The sequence below is a fragment of the Malaclemys terrapin genome, chromosome 21 (assembly GCF_027887155.1).
Source record: "Malaclemys terrapin pileata isolate rMalTer1 chromosome 21, rMalTer1.hap1, whole genome shotgun sequence".
NCBI classification, from domain to species: Eukaryota; Metazoa; Chordata; order Testudines; family Emydidae; genus Malaclemys; species Malaclemys terrapin.
The window spans coordinates 10,258,365-10,271,794 of record NC_071525.1 but is presented as its reverse complement, the minus strand read 5'-3'; the positions used below and the strand labels follow the sequence as shown (position 1 = coordinate 10,271,794).

The 13,430-nt window shown below is 49.2% G+C and overlaps 1 protein-coding gene across 1 annotated transcript in view; it reads right to left on the bottom strand.

The window, feature by feature from the left end:
* Nucleotides 1-13,208, bottom strand: part of LOC128827318 (intelectin-1-like) — a 39,040-nt gene extending 25,832 nt beyond the window's left edge. The window contains 3 exon segments of the mRNA XM_054011177.1: nt 11,456-11,700; nt 11,819-12,280; nt 13,167-13,208. Coding sequence (XP_053867152.1) covers nt 11,456-11,700; nt 11,819-12,280; nt 13,167-13,208 — 749 coding nt within the window.
* Nucleotides 13,209-13,430: the final 222 nt, after the last annotated feature.

Genomic DNA, 13,430 nt, shown 5'->3' with positions numbered 1-13,430 from the left:
TTTGGGCCCTTAATAGTGTCCCTTTGAAAAACTGCCAACTCTCCTCAGTTGTTTTTCCCCTCAGTTTTGATTCCCATGGGACCTTACCTATCAACTCTCCAAAATCTGCCTTCCTGAAATCCATTGTCTCTATTTTGCTGTACTCCCTTCTACCCTTCCTTAGAATTGCAAACTCTATGATTTCATGATCACTTTCACCCAAGCTGCCTTCTACTTTCAAATTCTCAACGAGTTCCTCCCTATTTGTTAAAATCAAGTCTAGAACAGCTTCCCCCCAGTAGCTTTTTCAACCATCCGAAATAAATAGTTGTCTGCAATGCAGTCCAAGAATTTGTTGGATAGTCTGTGCCCCGCTGTGTTATTTTCCCAACATATATCCGGATAGTTGAAGTCCCCCATCACCACCAAATTTTGGGCTTTGGATAATTGAGACACATGTTATTCAAAACAACCTTGTTCAATGTCTGGGTACCAACACTAAGTTCTGACACAGCAACGTTTGATAAATTGGCAACTGTCCATTCAGTGGGTTATCTGGAAGACAGCAGCTATAAGAAATAACTGGACCTATGTCAGCTACTGGGGTATCGCAGAGCAATGCAGCCAATGGAACAGAGGAGCTAGTCACTCCTGTTTCCTGCCCAGTAAAGCTTATCCCAGAGGGTGACAACCTGCAGTAAGGGTAACCTGTAACATGGCTGGACAGTACTGTAACTAATTACAAACATTTATATATAAAGGCCTCATTTGTAAAGTTACTGCTCCAAATTTCTGTTTTACTTTTTATATACATAGCACTGAGGGACACACTGTAATAATGCCTATCCCAGTATTTCAAAACTCTCCGCCTACTACTAATGGTAATACATGTGGTAACTGTAACTGCCCAAATAGGAGCGTGTTGCTATCTGCGGTACCAAAGTAAAAGATCTATAACACCAGATTGAATTGTTCTGTTTGGATATAAGGTAGTGTTATATGTATACATACATTCGATACATATTGTGACAGGGTCAGGCCAGATGGTTACAGGAGGGTGATCGAAGATAGATATATTAGCCCCAGATTAATCAGGTCCCTTTTCCCTGAGTAAGATATTGGGCTGTTCCAGAACAATCAGGAAGTTGCTGGAACCAATTATGGCAGGCAGGCTAATTAGGACACCTAGAGACAATTAAGAAGCTGCTAGAATCAATTAGGACAGGCAGGCTGATCAGGGCACCTGGTTTAAAAAGTACCTCACTTCAGTTAGTGAGGTGTGTGCGAGGAGCTGGGAGCAAGAGGCGCGCAAGGAGCTGAGAGTGAGATGGCGTACTGCTGGAGGACTGAGAAGTACAAGTGTCATCAGACATCAGGAGGAAGGTTCTGCGGTGAGCATAAAGAAGGTGTTGGGAGGAGGCCATGGGGAAATAGCCCAGGGAGTTGTAGCTGTCATGCAGCCATTACAGGAAACCCTGTAGACAGCTGCAATCCACAGGCCCCTCAGCTGGAACCTGGAGTAGAGGGTGGGCCCAGGTACCCTCCTTCCCCCCAACTCCGTATTTGATACAAGAGGAGTTGACCTGGACTGTGGGTCCCACCAGAGGGGAAGGTCCCTGGCCTGTCCCCCGACCCACTAGGTGGGTCAGCACAAACTGCGGGGATTGTTCTCCTCCCTTTCCCCATGCTGGCCAGCGATGAGGTTAGCTGAGTGAACAGTAGGTTTGAGCCACTAGCAGAAGTGGCCAAACTGAGGGCTGCCGTGAATCTCTGAGGCAAGCAAATCCGTAAGGTGACCACATAATAGTGTGTAGCCCACTGGGTCATCTTCAGTCCACACAGTATGCTTTTCCACAAAAAGACAAACAGTGGGGGAATGTAGTAGAAAGAAAGAGCCTGAAGCCTGGGCCTGGTGCAAGGCCTGAGGCCTGAACCAAAGTCTGCAAAAGTTATGCTCTGAGCAACAATCAGGCCCTGTCAAAAGCAGATGCTTGCCTGCAAGCCAGCGTCTGGTACACGAATGTGGCACCAGTATTGCTAGCATTGCTAAAACACACTGAATATGTGAACACATTCCAGCAGGCCAGCACCAGAACACCCTAGCCTAGCACATGATCAAATGGTTTGACAAAAGTGATGACTAGGGATATTTTGTCTGAACCATTAGGAGTGAAAGTACAAAAAACAGGTGGTGAATAGGAGTGTTTTGTCTGAAACTTGAGGAGGAAAGTACAAGGGGAGGTAACAAATATGGCATGAAACGCGTAAAATGATACATAAGCTGTTTATCCCAGCTTGTTTGTCTCAGTCTATAAATGTTGGGATACCTCGCTTTAACCCTTCGTGCAGTCTAGGGGGCAATGGAAAGTCCCACCATTGACTGAGCTGCGTCCATTGTCACGGGCATACATGTCTTAGTATCCTCGTAGCGTCTGCCAGGTGCTATTATCGTGCTTTGTCGACAATAAACCTGGACGGGCGCCTTCACTACTAAACCCAGTCGTGTGGTCACTGGGCAGCTCAACTGAGGTCTGCTGTGTTAACTGTTTGCGCAGAACTGGGACCGCACACAAAGAACACACACACTCAGCTGAACATCTGATGACAAGGTGAGATATTTTATCCATAACTAAACAAGAAACACTGTAGGTCTTTCGAAACAAGGGAGGGGGTTGACGAAAGCAGAATTAAAACAAATAGGTCCATATGACATCAACTTCTTTTTCATCTCTTTAAACCCCGCCTTAACAACCAGTCAGCCAAGTTGCAATAAACATTCCTGACTCTACACAAACTAGGTGGCTATTAATTTATCCTCCCTAGCACAGAACAGCATCCGATGTACGTGCCAGTAAGATCTGTTAGGTTTGTCCTTTCACATAAAAGAGGTATATGCCTGAGATCAGGGCATTGCTGCCCACCTCACACATTTCAAAAATCGAGAGTCAGGCCTCCAAAAATCCGGAGGTTAAAAACAGAAAAGGAAAGATGGGTTGTTTTTAATTTACCTGCTGGTTTCTGAACTTTTAGGATGCACTTGGGTCACATTTACAAGATTTTCTCTACAACCATGAGGGGCTGGAATCTTACTTTTAAAAAAAATGAAAGCTGGAGTATAACGAGAGATTTAGCTTTTAGCTGTTTTAAAATATCTTGCAGCACCTTAAACAGAGGCTTGCACAAAAATCTCAGAAGGGGGTTAAATATTGTAAAATTACATTTCTCTTAATTGGACATAAAAAGAGTGGTGACAGTATCAGGACACTTTAGTTTACATAAAACAGTAATTAGTTTTAAGATTAAAGGCTCCAATTAAGTAAAAATTAATGTTAGTTTAAATTTAGGAAATTATAGAATCTCAGGTTTGGAAGAGACCTCAGGAGGTCATCTAGTCTAACCCCCTGCTCAAAGCAGGACCAATCCCTAACTAAATCATCCCAGGTAGGGCTTTGTCAAGCCTGACCTTAAAAACCTCTAAGGAAGGACATTCCACCACCTCCCTAGGTAACCCATTCCAGTGCTTCACCACCCTCCTAGTGAAAAAGTTTTTCCTAATATCCAACCCAAACCTCCCTCACTGCAACTTGAGACCGTTGCTTCTTGCTCTGTCATCTGCTACCACTGAGAACAGTCTAGATCCATCCTCTTTGGAACTCCCCTTAAGGTAGTTGAAAGCATCTATCAAATCCCCCCTCATTCTTCTCTTCTGCAGACTAACTAATCCCAGTTCCCTCAGCCGCTCCTCATAAATCATGTGCTACAGCCCCCTAATCATTTTTTTGCCCTCTGCTGGACTCTTTCTAATTTTTCCACATCCTTCTTGTAGTGTGGGGCCCAAAACTGGACACAGTACTCCAGATGAGGCCTCACCAATGTCAAAAAGAGGGGAATGATCACGTCCCTCGATCTGCTGGCAATGCTCCTACTTATACAGCCCAAAATGCTGTTAGCCTTCTTGGCAACAAAGGCACACTGTTTACTCATATCCAGCTTCTCGTTCACCATAACCCCTAGGTCCTTTTCTGCAGAACTGCTGCCTAGCCACTCGGTCCCTAGTCTGTAGCAGTGAATGGGATTTTTCCGTCCTAAGTGCAGGACTCTGCACTTGTCCTTGTTGAACCTCATCATATTTCTTTTGGCCCAATCCTCTAATTTGTCTAGGTCCCTCTGTAATCTATCCCTACCCTCCAGCGTATCTACCACTCCTCCCGGTTTAGTGTCATCTGCAAACTTGCTGAGGGTGCAATCCACGCCATCCTCTGGATCATTAAAGAAGATATTGAACAAAACCGGCCCCAGGACCGACCCTTGGGGCACTCCGCTTGAAACCGGCTGCCAACTAGACATGGAGCCATTGATCACTACTCATTGAGCCCGACGATCTAGCCAGCTTTCTATCCACCTTATAGTCCATTCATCCAGCCCATACTTCTTTAACTTGCTGGCAAGAATACTGTGGGAGACCGTATCAAAAGCTTTGCTAAAGTCAAGGAATAACATGTTCACTGCTTTCCCCTCATCCACAGACCCAGTTATCTCGTCATAGAAGGCAATTAGGTTAGTCAGGCATGACTTGCCCTTGGTGAATCCATGCTGACTGTTCCTGATCACTTTCCTCTTCTCTAAGTGCTTCAGAAGTGATTCCTTGAGCACCTGCTCCATGATTTTTCCAGGGACTGGGGTGAGGCTGACTGGCCTGTAGTTCCCCGGATCCTCCTTCTTCCCTTTTTTACAGATGGGGACTACATTAGCCTTTTTCCAGTCATCCAGGACCTCCCACGGTGGCCACGAGTTTTCAAAGTTCATGGCCAATGGCTCTGCAATCACATCCGCCAACTCCTTTAGCACCCTCGGATGCAGCGCATCCGGCCCCATGGACTTGTGCTCGTCCAGTTTTTCTAAATAGTCCTGAACTACTTCTTTCTCCACAGAGGGCTGGTCACCTCCTCCCCATACTGTGCTGCCCAGTGCAGCAGTCTGGGAGCTGACCTTGTTTGTGAAGACAGAGGCAAAAAAACCTATTGAGTACATTAGCTTTTTCCACAGCCTCTGTCACAAGGTTGCCTCCCTCATTCAGTAAGGGGCCCACACTTTCCTTGACCTTCTTCTTGTTGCTAACTTACCTGAAGAAACCCTTCTTGTTACTCTTAACATCCCTTGCTAGCTGCAACTCCACATGTGATTTGGCCTTCCTGATTTCACTCCTGCATGCCTGAGCAATATTTTTATACTCCTCCCTGGTCATTTGTCTAATCTTCCACTTCTTAAACACAAAAAAGAAGCTTACAAGATCAGCAAGGATTTCACTGTTAAGCCAAGCTGGTTGCCTGCCATATTTAATATTCTTTCTACACATCAGGATGGTTTGTTCCTGCAACCTCAATAAGGATTCTTTAAAATACAGCCAGCTCTCCTGGACTCCTTTCCCCATCATGTCCTGACCAAACATGGCTGACCAAAATGGCGGAGACAAGAGATGACATAGTCTACATTTATGTAGTATTAAGTTCTAGCAAACAAGATGACATCCAGAGAGGAGCTTAAAAAGGTCTAGAATCCAAGATGGCATCGGGGAGGAGCACTCCTAGAATGACAACATGCTAATTACAGGAAGCAGATGTGAGTACATGTGACATTATGTTAATAAAGGAGAGGATCTAGACAGGAAGAGGAAATATGCTAATATCTGGAAGCTGTAATTCTTGTATGTGTTAAGATATCCTGTGTCTTTTCATTCTTATTGGAGCGCCGTTTAATCCTTTAGTGTAATTCTATTGTATTTGACTCTGTTATATATATTCTTTCTTGCTTTTTCTAAAATACATTGTAACCACACTGTAGTGGGGGGTCACCTGCTCCGGCCTAAAAGGGCTTAAAACAACCCAGGAGAGGGCTGTTGCTGGAGTAAGTAGCTCCCAGCCTGATTGGGGAAGCAGCCTCAGCTGTGGCCACGTCCCAATCAGGGCCCAGCTGGCCCTTATAAGTGGGCCATGTGCCAGGGGACACACACTCTCTCTCTAGCCTTTGGAGAGGGCGGGACCTGGCTGCCTGGGGAGCTGAGGAAGGTACTGAGGGTGGAACAGTGCTGGGGAAGGGCCAGGGAGCTGGGGAGCTCCAGCCTAGCAGAGCTCCAGGCTGCAAGCCGATGTAAGGGTCCACTAGAGGGTACTAGGGCTGGAGAGAGGTAGCCCCGCTATAGGTAGAGGCAAGATGTCCAAACCCAACCTTGCCTGTGATGAGTGGCTTATACTGCAGTCTGCCCCAGGGAGCGGGGGCTAGTTGGTGACTGGCAGTAGCATACAACTGAGGTGAGGCGGGGATAGTGAGTGGAGGTTCCCCGGGGAGGGGAGACCCAGAGACTGAGGAGTGTACTGCCAGGGGGCAGCACCCCGGCGTGCAAGGGGCACTGGGTCCGGGAGGGACCCGGGGGTCAAGAAAAGCGGGACACCAGCCTGCAGAGGGCGCTCCGACGGCTGGAGAGCTAATTCCCAGAAGGTACCAGCAGGAGGCGCCGCAGGGGTGAGTCCCGCACACGGTTACACACTCATTTCTCTACATAAATAATCATTTTTTTTTTGAAGAATTACTGTTTGTGTGTCCATGCTTGTGCAGAAGACTGTACCTGTGTCCTTTCAAGGGTTATCAAGATTAGCTTGCTCTGGGGAGCCCTCTGTGGGTCAGAGACAAGTCCCCTGGTAACACTCTGGCAATTCCTTTAGGGCGGGTCACAATCTTGTTACTCTTTTGCTGAATTGTACAAATGAGTAGGTAATTTAATTAGCATCTAAATTTTAGGGTAACATGACTCACAAAATAACATGACTCCAGGAGCTGAGGCTTTTCACCCAACACCAACTATCAGAAGATTTGCAATAACCTCATGAGAGTTGATGACACAGTTAGAGTCTCTCTCGAGGAGTCCACAGGGTACCGGTTTTCTCCTGTGTTTGTTTTCCCTACTGTTCATGCAGCTGCTCATTTTGCTCTTGAAGATTATCTGAACTTTAAAGTGTTACTGCACTGGGGCTACCCAGCTGGGCAGGCTGAATAGGCCAATCTGAATAGGCCAATTGTGGGCTGAGCCATTCCTCCCTGTGTCCAGATGTTTTATTATTTCGTGATGAATCATTGCTACTGCAGCACAACTCATCTCACAGGTCTCGGCACACATCCATCAGCCCAGCTGGAAGGGATCTAAAAATCTATCTTCAGTTAGCAAAGAATAGCATCTTTGGGGCAGTCTCAGCAAGGACTGAATGGGGCAGGGACACTGAATCCCTTTGCTAGGCTCTCTCCACAGCTGCGTTAAGGCGCGTCAATATGATAATGAATGGGAAGCTTGCTGGGTGGCTTTGTATGGTTGAGGCTGCCTTCTAGTGGCTGAAGAGACGATTTTTTTTCCATCGGAGAGCCCTCAGCATTCGAGGATGATTCTCTTCCATAAAACGATAGCCAGTTGTTGCTGGAGGTTTGGCAAATGGCTAATGAGACTTATCCATGATCCCCAGGTCTTGGGATGGTTGGGGCAGACATTTCCTGGTGGAAAGGATGGATCTGGATTGTTGAGTCTGGCTGCAGCACGTTCTTTCCTCCTTTTCTGTTTCTCCATTGCCTGTTGTCTTTGTTAGATCTGGAAATACTGGGGTTTTTGCCCCAAGGTCCATTTCCATTTTGGTTGGTCGAGGGCTTGGGTTTCCCAGGAGTTTATATTAGTGTTGCACTGGGAGTTACAGCCCTAGGATCAAAGTTCCCCCAAGCCAATGGCATAGCAGGCTGGTGTCGTTGTGGCATGTCTGTTTCATAACCAATAGTACACAAGGGAGGGACATGCCAGCATCACATCCAGCTGCCTTTGAGTGCCCTAACCCGATGGGTTGCGTACCCACTTTGAACTGGGTGAGCTAGCGGTGGCCTTTCACTCTGAGATTGAGCAAGAGCCAAACCCACAACTTTCAGGATTGTAATCAGGCACCATGACTACTCAGTCACCACAGCGCCAGCATGCTGAGATGTCATAGTGAGTTTTTTTTCCCCCCAGCAGTGCTAGCATCTCCATGCCCTACCCCTGTCTTAGCCGTGAGGGTGGATCTGGTTGTCCTTGATGGAAAAGTAATGACCAAGCTAGGATTCATTCTGTGCTTCTTCCCAGGTTCCAGCTCCTTTGGACTTTCTGCCCTCCTGTCTCTGGCTCCGCTGCATTCTCCCTTTCCTGGACTCTCCCTTGGCTTTCTGCCTTCGGGAATCTGATCCCTGCTGGGCCTTCTCCTTTCTGGGATTTGTTTTCCAGGGCTCCTTTCCTCAGCTCTGCTCTCTGGTGCTAAAGAGATCCCTCACCATGGTGATGTTGAAATTACTAAGACTGATTGTGACCTCAACATTTATGTGGATGATCCTCTGAAAGTGCCCAGCATTTCCTGGCCACCATGAGAGCGATGGAACTATCCAAGTGGTTGTTGGCTCAACTCAGACAGCTGGGGACATGCTTGATCAGGGGTTTGGGCTGGCAGCTGTGGTGAGGAGTCTTTAAAGGATTGCTTTGTCGTGGGCCTCAGGCTCAACCTCAAGAAGTCAAATCTAGTTCCCTCTCAGTCAGCACAATTCAAAAGGGCAATTCTCGACTGGAAGGCAGAGAAAGCCATCCAGCTTTCTACAACCACGCACTCAGATACCACAGGACATGCTCTGAGAGAACGTCCAGCAAAGACACCTCAACATACTTAAAACCGCCTTCACCAAACAAGGACACTCCACTAGCAAAAATAACGAGGAGTCCTTGTGGCACCTTAGACACTGATAAATTTATTTGGGCATAAGCTTTCATGGGCTAAAACCCACTTCATCAGATGCATGGAATGGAACATACAGTAGGGAGGTATAAATACACAGCATATGAAAAGATGGGAGTTGCCTTACCAAGTGGGGGGTCAGTGCTAATGAGCCAATTCAATTAAGGTGGAAGTGGGCTATTCTCAACAGTTGACAAGAAGGGGTGGAAATCACTTTTGTAGTGCTAATGAGGCCAATGTAAAAAAGGTGGCCCATTTCAAACAGTTGACAAGAAGGTGTGAGTATCAGCAGCGGGGAATTAGTTTTTGTAGTGACCCATCCACTCCCAGTCTTTATTCAGGCCTAATTTGATGGTGTCCAGTTTGCAAATTAATTTCAGTTCTGCAGTTTCTCCTTGGAGTCTGTTTTTGAAATGTTTTTCTCGAAGAATTGCCACTTTTAAGTCTGTTGTTGAGTGTCCAGGGAGATTGAAGTGTTCTCCTACTGGTTTTTTAATGTTATCATTCTTGATGTCAGATTTGTGTCCATTTATTCTTTTGTGTAGACACTGTCCTGTTTGGCCAATGTACATGGCAGAGGGGCGTTGCTGGAACATATCGTATTGGTAGATGTGTAGGTAAACAAACCCCTGATGGTGTGGCTGATGTGGACACCTATGATGGTGTCCCTTGAATAGATATGCAGACAGAGTTGGCACTGGGGTTTTTTACAGGATTTGAATCAAGCAGTGTTTCACCCGGATAGATAGTACAAGCAGGTTACAAGTCTTCAATACACAGGCTGGAACTCTTCTCCATCTGGGACCACCTCCACAGTTCAAACTCTTTGTTCTCCAGATGTGTTTCCAGGTGTTGAGTTGTGGGGAGAGCGAGGCCAAGTAATGATGTCACTTCCCCACTTTTATAGTTTCTTCCAGCTTGCTGGAAAGATCTTTGCTATGATGTGACTCAAGCAGTCTCCATTGTCTAGGCGCTCCCTCTGAGAAGTCTCCATTGTGGACAGTTCCTGGGACAGTGGTTGGGAGTGTGGATTCCCTTTAATGGGCCATCAGCACATCTGGCTCATCCATTGTTGCACCTGAAAGGCTGTTTGTGGGTGTTCCCAACCTCACAACATATTTCAGTAACACACACATAGCAAAACTTTGTAACACCAAGTACAATACAGCACATACAATCCAACAGGATATTAACGTTCAACAGATCAAGACTTTTAAAATGATTACCTCACCAGGCATCCTTTGTAAAGAATATCATAATTATATGACAGTGGTGAATATGGGGGTTCCAGGATGTTGTTTTGCGGTACAGAGTACCAAATTACAGAGAAACTGTACAGCAGAAACTGTACCCCTCTCCCCATCAACTCCCCTTCCCCACTAAGTCTTTCTGTACCCCAGGGAGGTATGATGCTTGCAGGTGTATTGACCGCTCTACACAAAAGTCCCACAGCATGAGGGCTTCCTGGTACAGGGGAGAAGACCGTTCACCCCCCTGTTTGTCAATATAGAACATCGCCGTGGTGTTGTATGTCATCACTGATACACATCTCCCACTTAAGTGGGCTCGGAAAGTCTGACATGCCAGGTGTTCCACTCTCAGCTCTCTGACATTGATGTGGAGAGCGAGCTCCACCTGAGACCAGAGGCTTTGTGTCCTGAGGTCTCCCAGATGTGCCCCCAGCCCAAGTCTGATGCGTCCGTAACCAATGAGAGACTCAGCTGGGGGCTGACAAAGGGGACCCCTGCACACACTAGCTGTGGGTCGAGCCACCACAGAAGGAGTCAAGGATCAGGTGAGGCAAAGTCACAACCCTGCCCAGACTGTCCCGGATTGGCCGATACACTGAGGTTAGCCATGATTGGAGCGGCTGGAGCCTGAGCCTGGAGTATTGCACCACATAGGCACAAGCGGCCATGTGTCCCAAGATTTTGAGGCAATTCCTTGCTGTGGTGGTGAGGAACTGCCTGAGACTCCGAATGATGTTGCCCAGGGCCTGGAACCTCGATTCCGGTAGGTCTCTTATTTGATTTCCTATTTCTCCTGCGTGACCCATCCTGCCTACTCAGAGGTTAATAATTCCTCTGTGGGGGCTGGGGTCTAAAATGCCTCCATTGGGTGGCAGGGGTGTGGAGGCCCAGGGACTTCATGGTGGCTCAACAGTCCTTGAGGCTGTGCAGACGAGAGTCAGTCTTCTTGGAAAAGAAAGACTGACCCTCAAAGGGGAGGTCCTAGATTGTCTGCTGCACCTCATACAGGAGGCCAGGCCTGCAGCCAGGAACTCCTCCTCATGGCCACCCTGATAGCCATGGTGTGAGACGCTGCATCTGCTGCATCCAGGGCCGCCTGTAGGGATTCATGGGAAATTAATTTGCCCTCCTCTACTAGTGCAGAAACTTCCGCACGAGAGTCCATAGGGAGGAGTCTGCAAATTTTTGCATGGCCCCACAAGTATTATAATTGTACTTGCTAATCACCTCCTGATGGTTAGCAATATGGAGCTGCAACCCCTTCCCCATGGAATAGATCTTCCTCCCAAAGAGGTCCAATTTTTTGGCCTCTCGATTCATGGGAGAGGACCCGATAGCCCTGGCGCTGGTTGGCTGCGTCAACTACCAGGGAGTCCAGTTGGGGGGTGCATGTAAATGTGTTCATACCCCTTTGAGGGGATAAAGTATCTCCGCTCGTACCTCTTGGCGGTAGGCGGCAACGAGGATGGGGTCTGCCACTGGGTCTTCGTGGCATCGCTGATGGTTTTAATCAGCGGCAGCACAATATGGGATGGCCCTGGAGGGGAAAGAATGTTGACCATTGGGTCGGCCTCCTCCACCACCTCCTCAGGTTTAAAGTTCAGGTTCTGGGTCACCCGTCTCAGCAGCTGCTGTAGGACCCTACTGTCCTCTAAGGCTGGAGCAGTTTCTAAGCCAGCCACTGCCTCATCCGGAGACAAGGAAGACGAGATGGCGGCCGATACAGGAGCCTGTATCCTGCCTTTGGCCCCTCTGGGGTCCCTAGGAGCGAGGAACACTAAAGCCACAGTCAGTGCCGTGTACCATGCCGTGGATGGTGCGGAGGTCGGTGCCACGGACGGTTCTGTGGGCGGTCCCGCAGTCAGTGTCACTGGCGGTGCCATGGTTGATGACAATGGCGGTGCCGCAGTCGATGTCTCTGGTGGTGCCACGGTTGGTGGTGCCGTGGGCGAATCTGCAGTTGATGACTATGGCGGTGCCGCAGATGGAGACAAGGATGGTGCAGCAATCATTGATGTTGTGGTTGGTGCCAAGATCTTCGACATCAATGCAGTTGCCAGATGGGTCCACTGCAGCAGTGTGGAGGGTGTGCGTGGTGGCCCAAAGGATGCCGAGGCCACCAAGGCCAGTCTGGAACCCTGGCTCTTCCCCTGGTTCTGATGATAGGCCCAGGGAGTCCAGAAGGCCAACTGAGGAGCCAGCCACTGTCCCAGCCACGGTGCCGGGTATGGCTGTCGGTCGCAGCGGGAGCGGGATCTTCTGCTCCTACTGGAGAGTGATGACTCCGTGTAAGGGTCCATCTCTCTCTCGCTCAGAGGGAGGCCACTCCGGCTGGCCCAGTCTGGTCTGGACCAGAGTCTGCAGAGTAGCCGGGAGCCCACGATAGGGCTGGGCGATCAACTGTCGCTACCAGGCTTCGGCCTGGGCTGGGGTAGCTCAAGTGGTCAGCCCCTCAACCCTGTCTATCAGGGATGGCTCCGGCCTGGGCAGGGCCCAAGCAGCCCACAAACAACCAGTCTTTAAGGGCGGGCCCTGGCCTGGGTGGAACCCAGGCAGCCAGCGAGCAAACAGTCTTTACAGGGCTGCCTTTAGCCCGGGCAGGGCCCTGGTAGCCAGCAAACAGTCTCTCAGGGTGAGTGATAAGGGAGCTCCTGTCCTGGGCTAGTGTCTCCTTGCACTGTGTAGGGGGTCAGCCACCCAGGGTGAGGTAGCAGGGGGACATGGGCCCACCCTACTCCACCACGTCCCAGCCCAAGGCCCTGGCAGGCCCAAACAGTCTGTAGCCCCAGAGCCTCCTGGCTAGGGCAGGTAATGGCAATTGGGGTTCCGACCCTCTGGCCAGAGTAAAACAAACAATCAGTCTGTAGCCCCTGGGTGGGGCAGAGCAAACTATCAGTCGATGGCCCTTGAGCCTCCTTGCTGGGGCAGCTACTGGAGTTCTGGCCCTCTGGGCAGAGCAGAGCAAACAGTCCGTATAGCTCTCAGGCAGGCAAACAAACAGTCGCCACACCTAGTGGCCAGTGCGGTGGGGTAGGGGAACCCAGGCCCACCCACTCCACCAGATTCCAACCCAGGGCCCTATGAAGCGCGGAGATTCCCCATTAAGGCTTTACACACTGACTCCTACTACATTTCCTGGGTCACTTCCTACCACTAGGTGTATCTCCAGCATTTCCCTGGCTGGCAGCGGCATGGCGTCCCAGTAGGTTTCCATAGTTGGCCGGTCGTCTGCAGCATAGTCCAGGTCCACAGCTTCCACTGCCTGGAGAGTCACAGGTGCCTCTGCAGGACCCTGCAAGACACGTCCTTCCTCCTCCTCAGCCAGCTCAGACTGAGCTGGGCTGCCTCCTTTTAGCTGTGCCTTCCACCTGGAGCATGTGCAGGAGGGGGCAGGGGGCGTGTCCTCCTGGGCCCA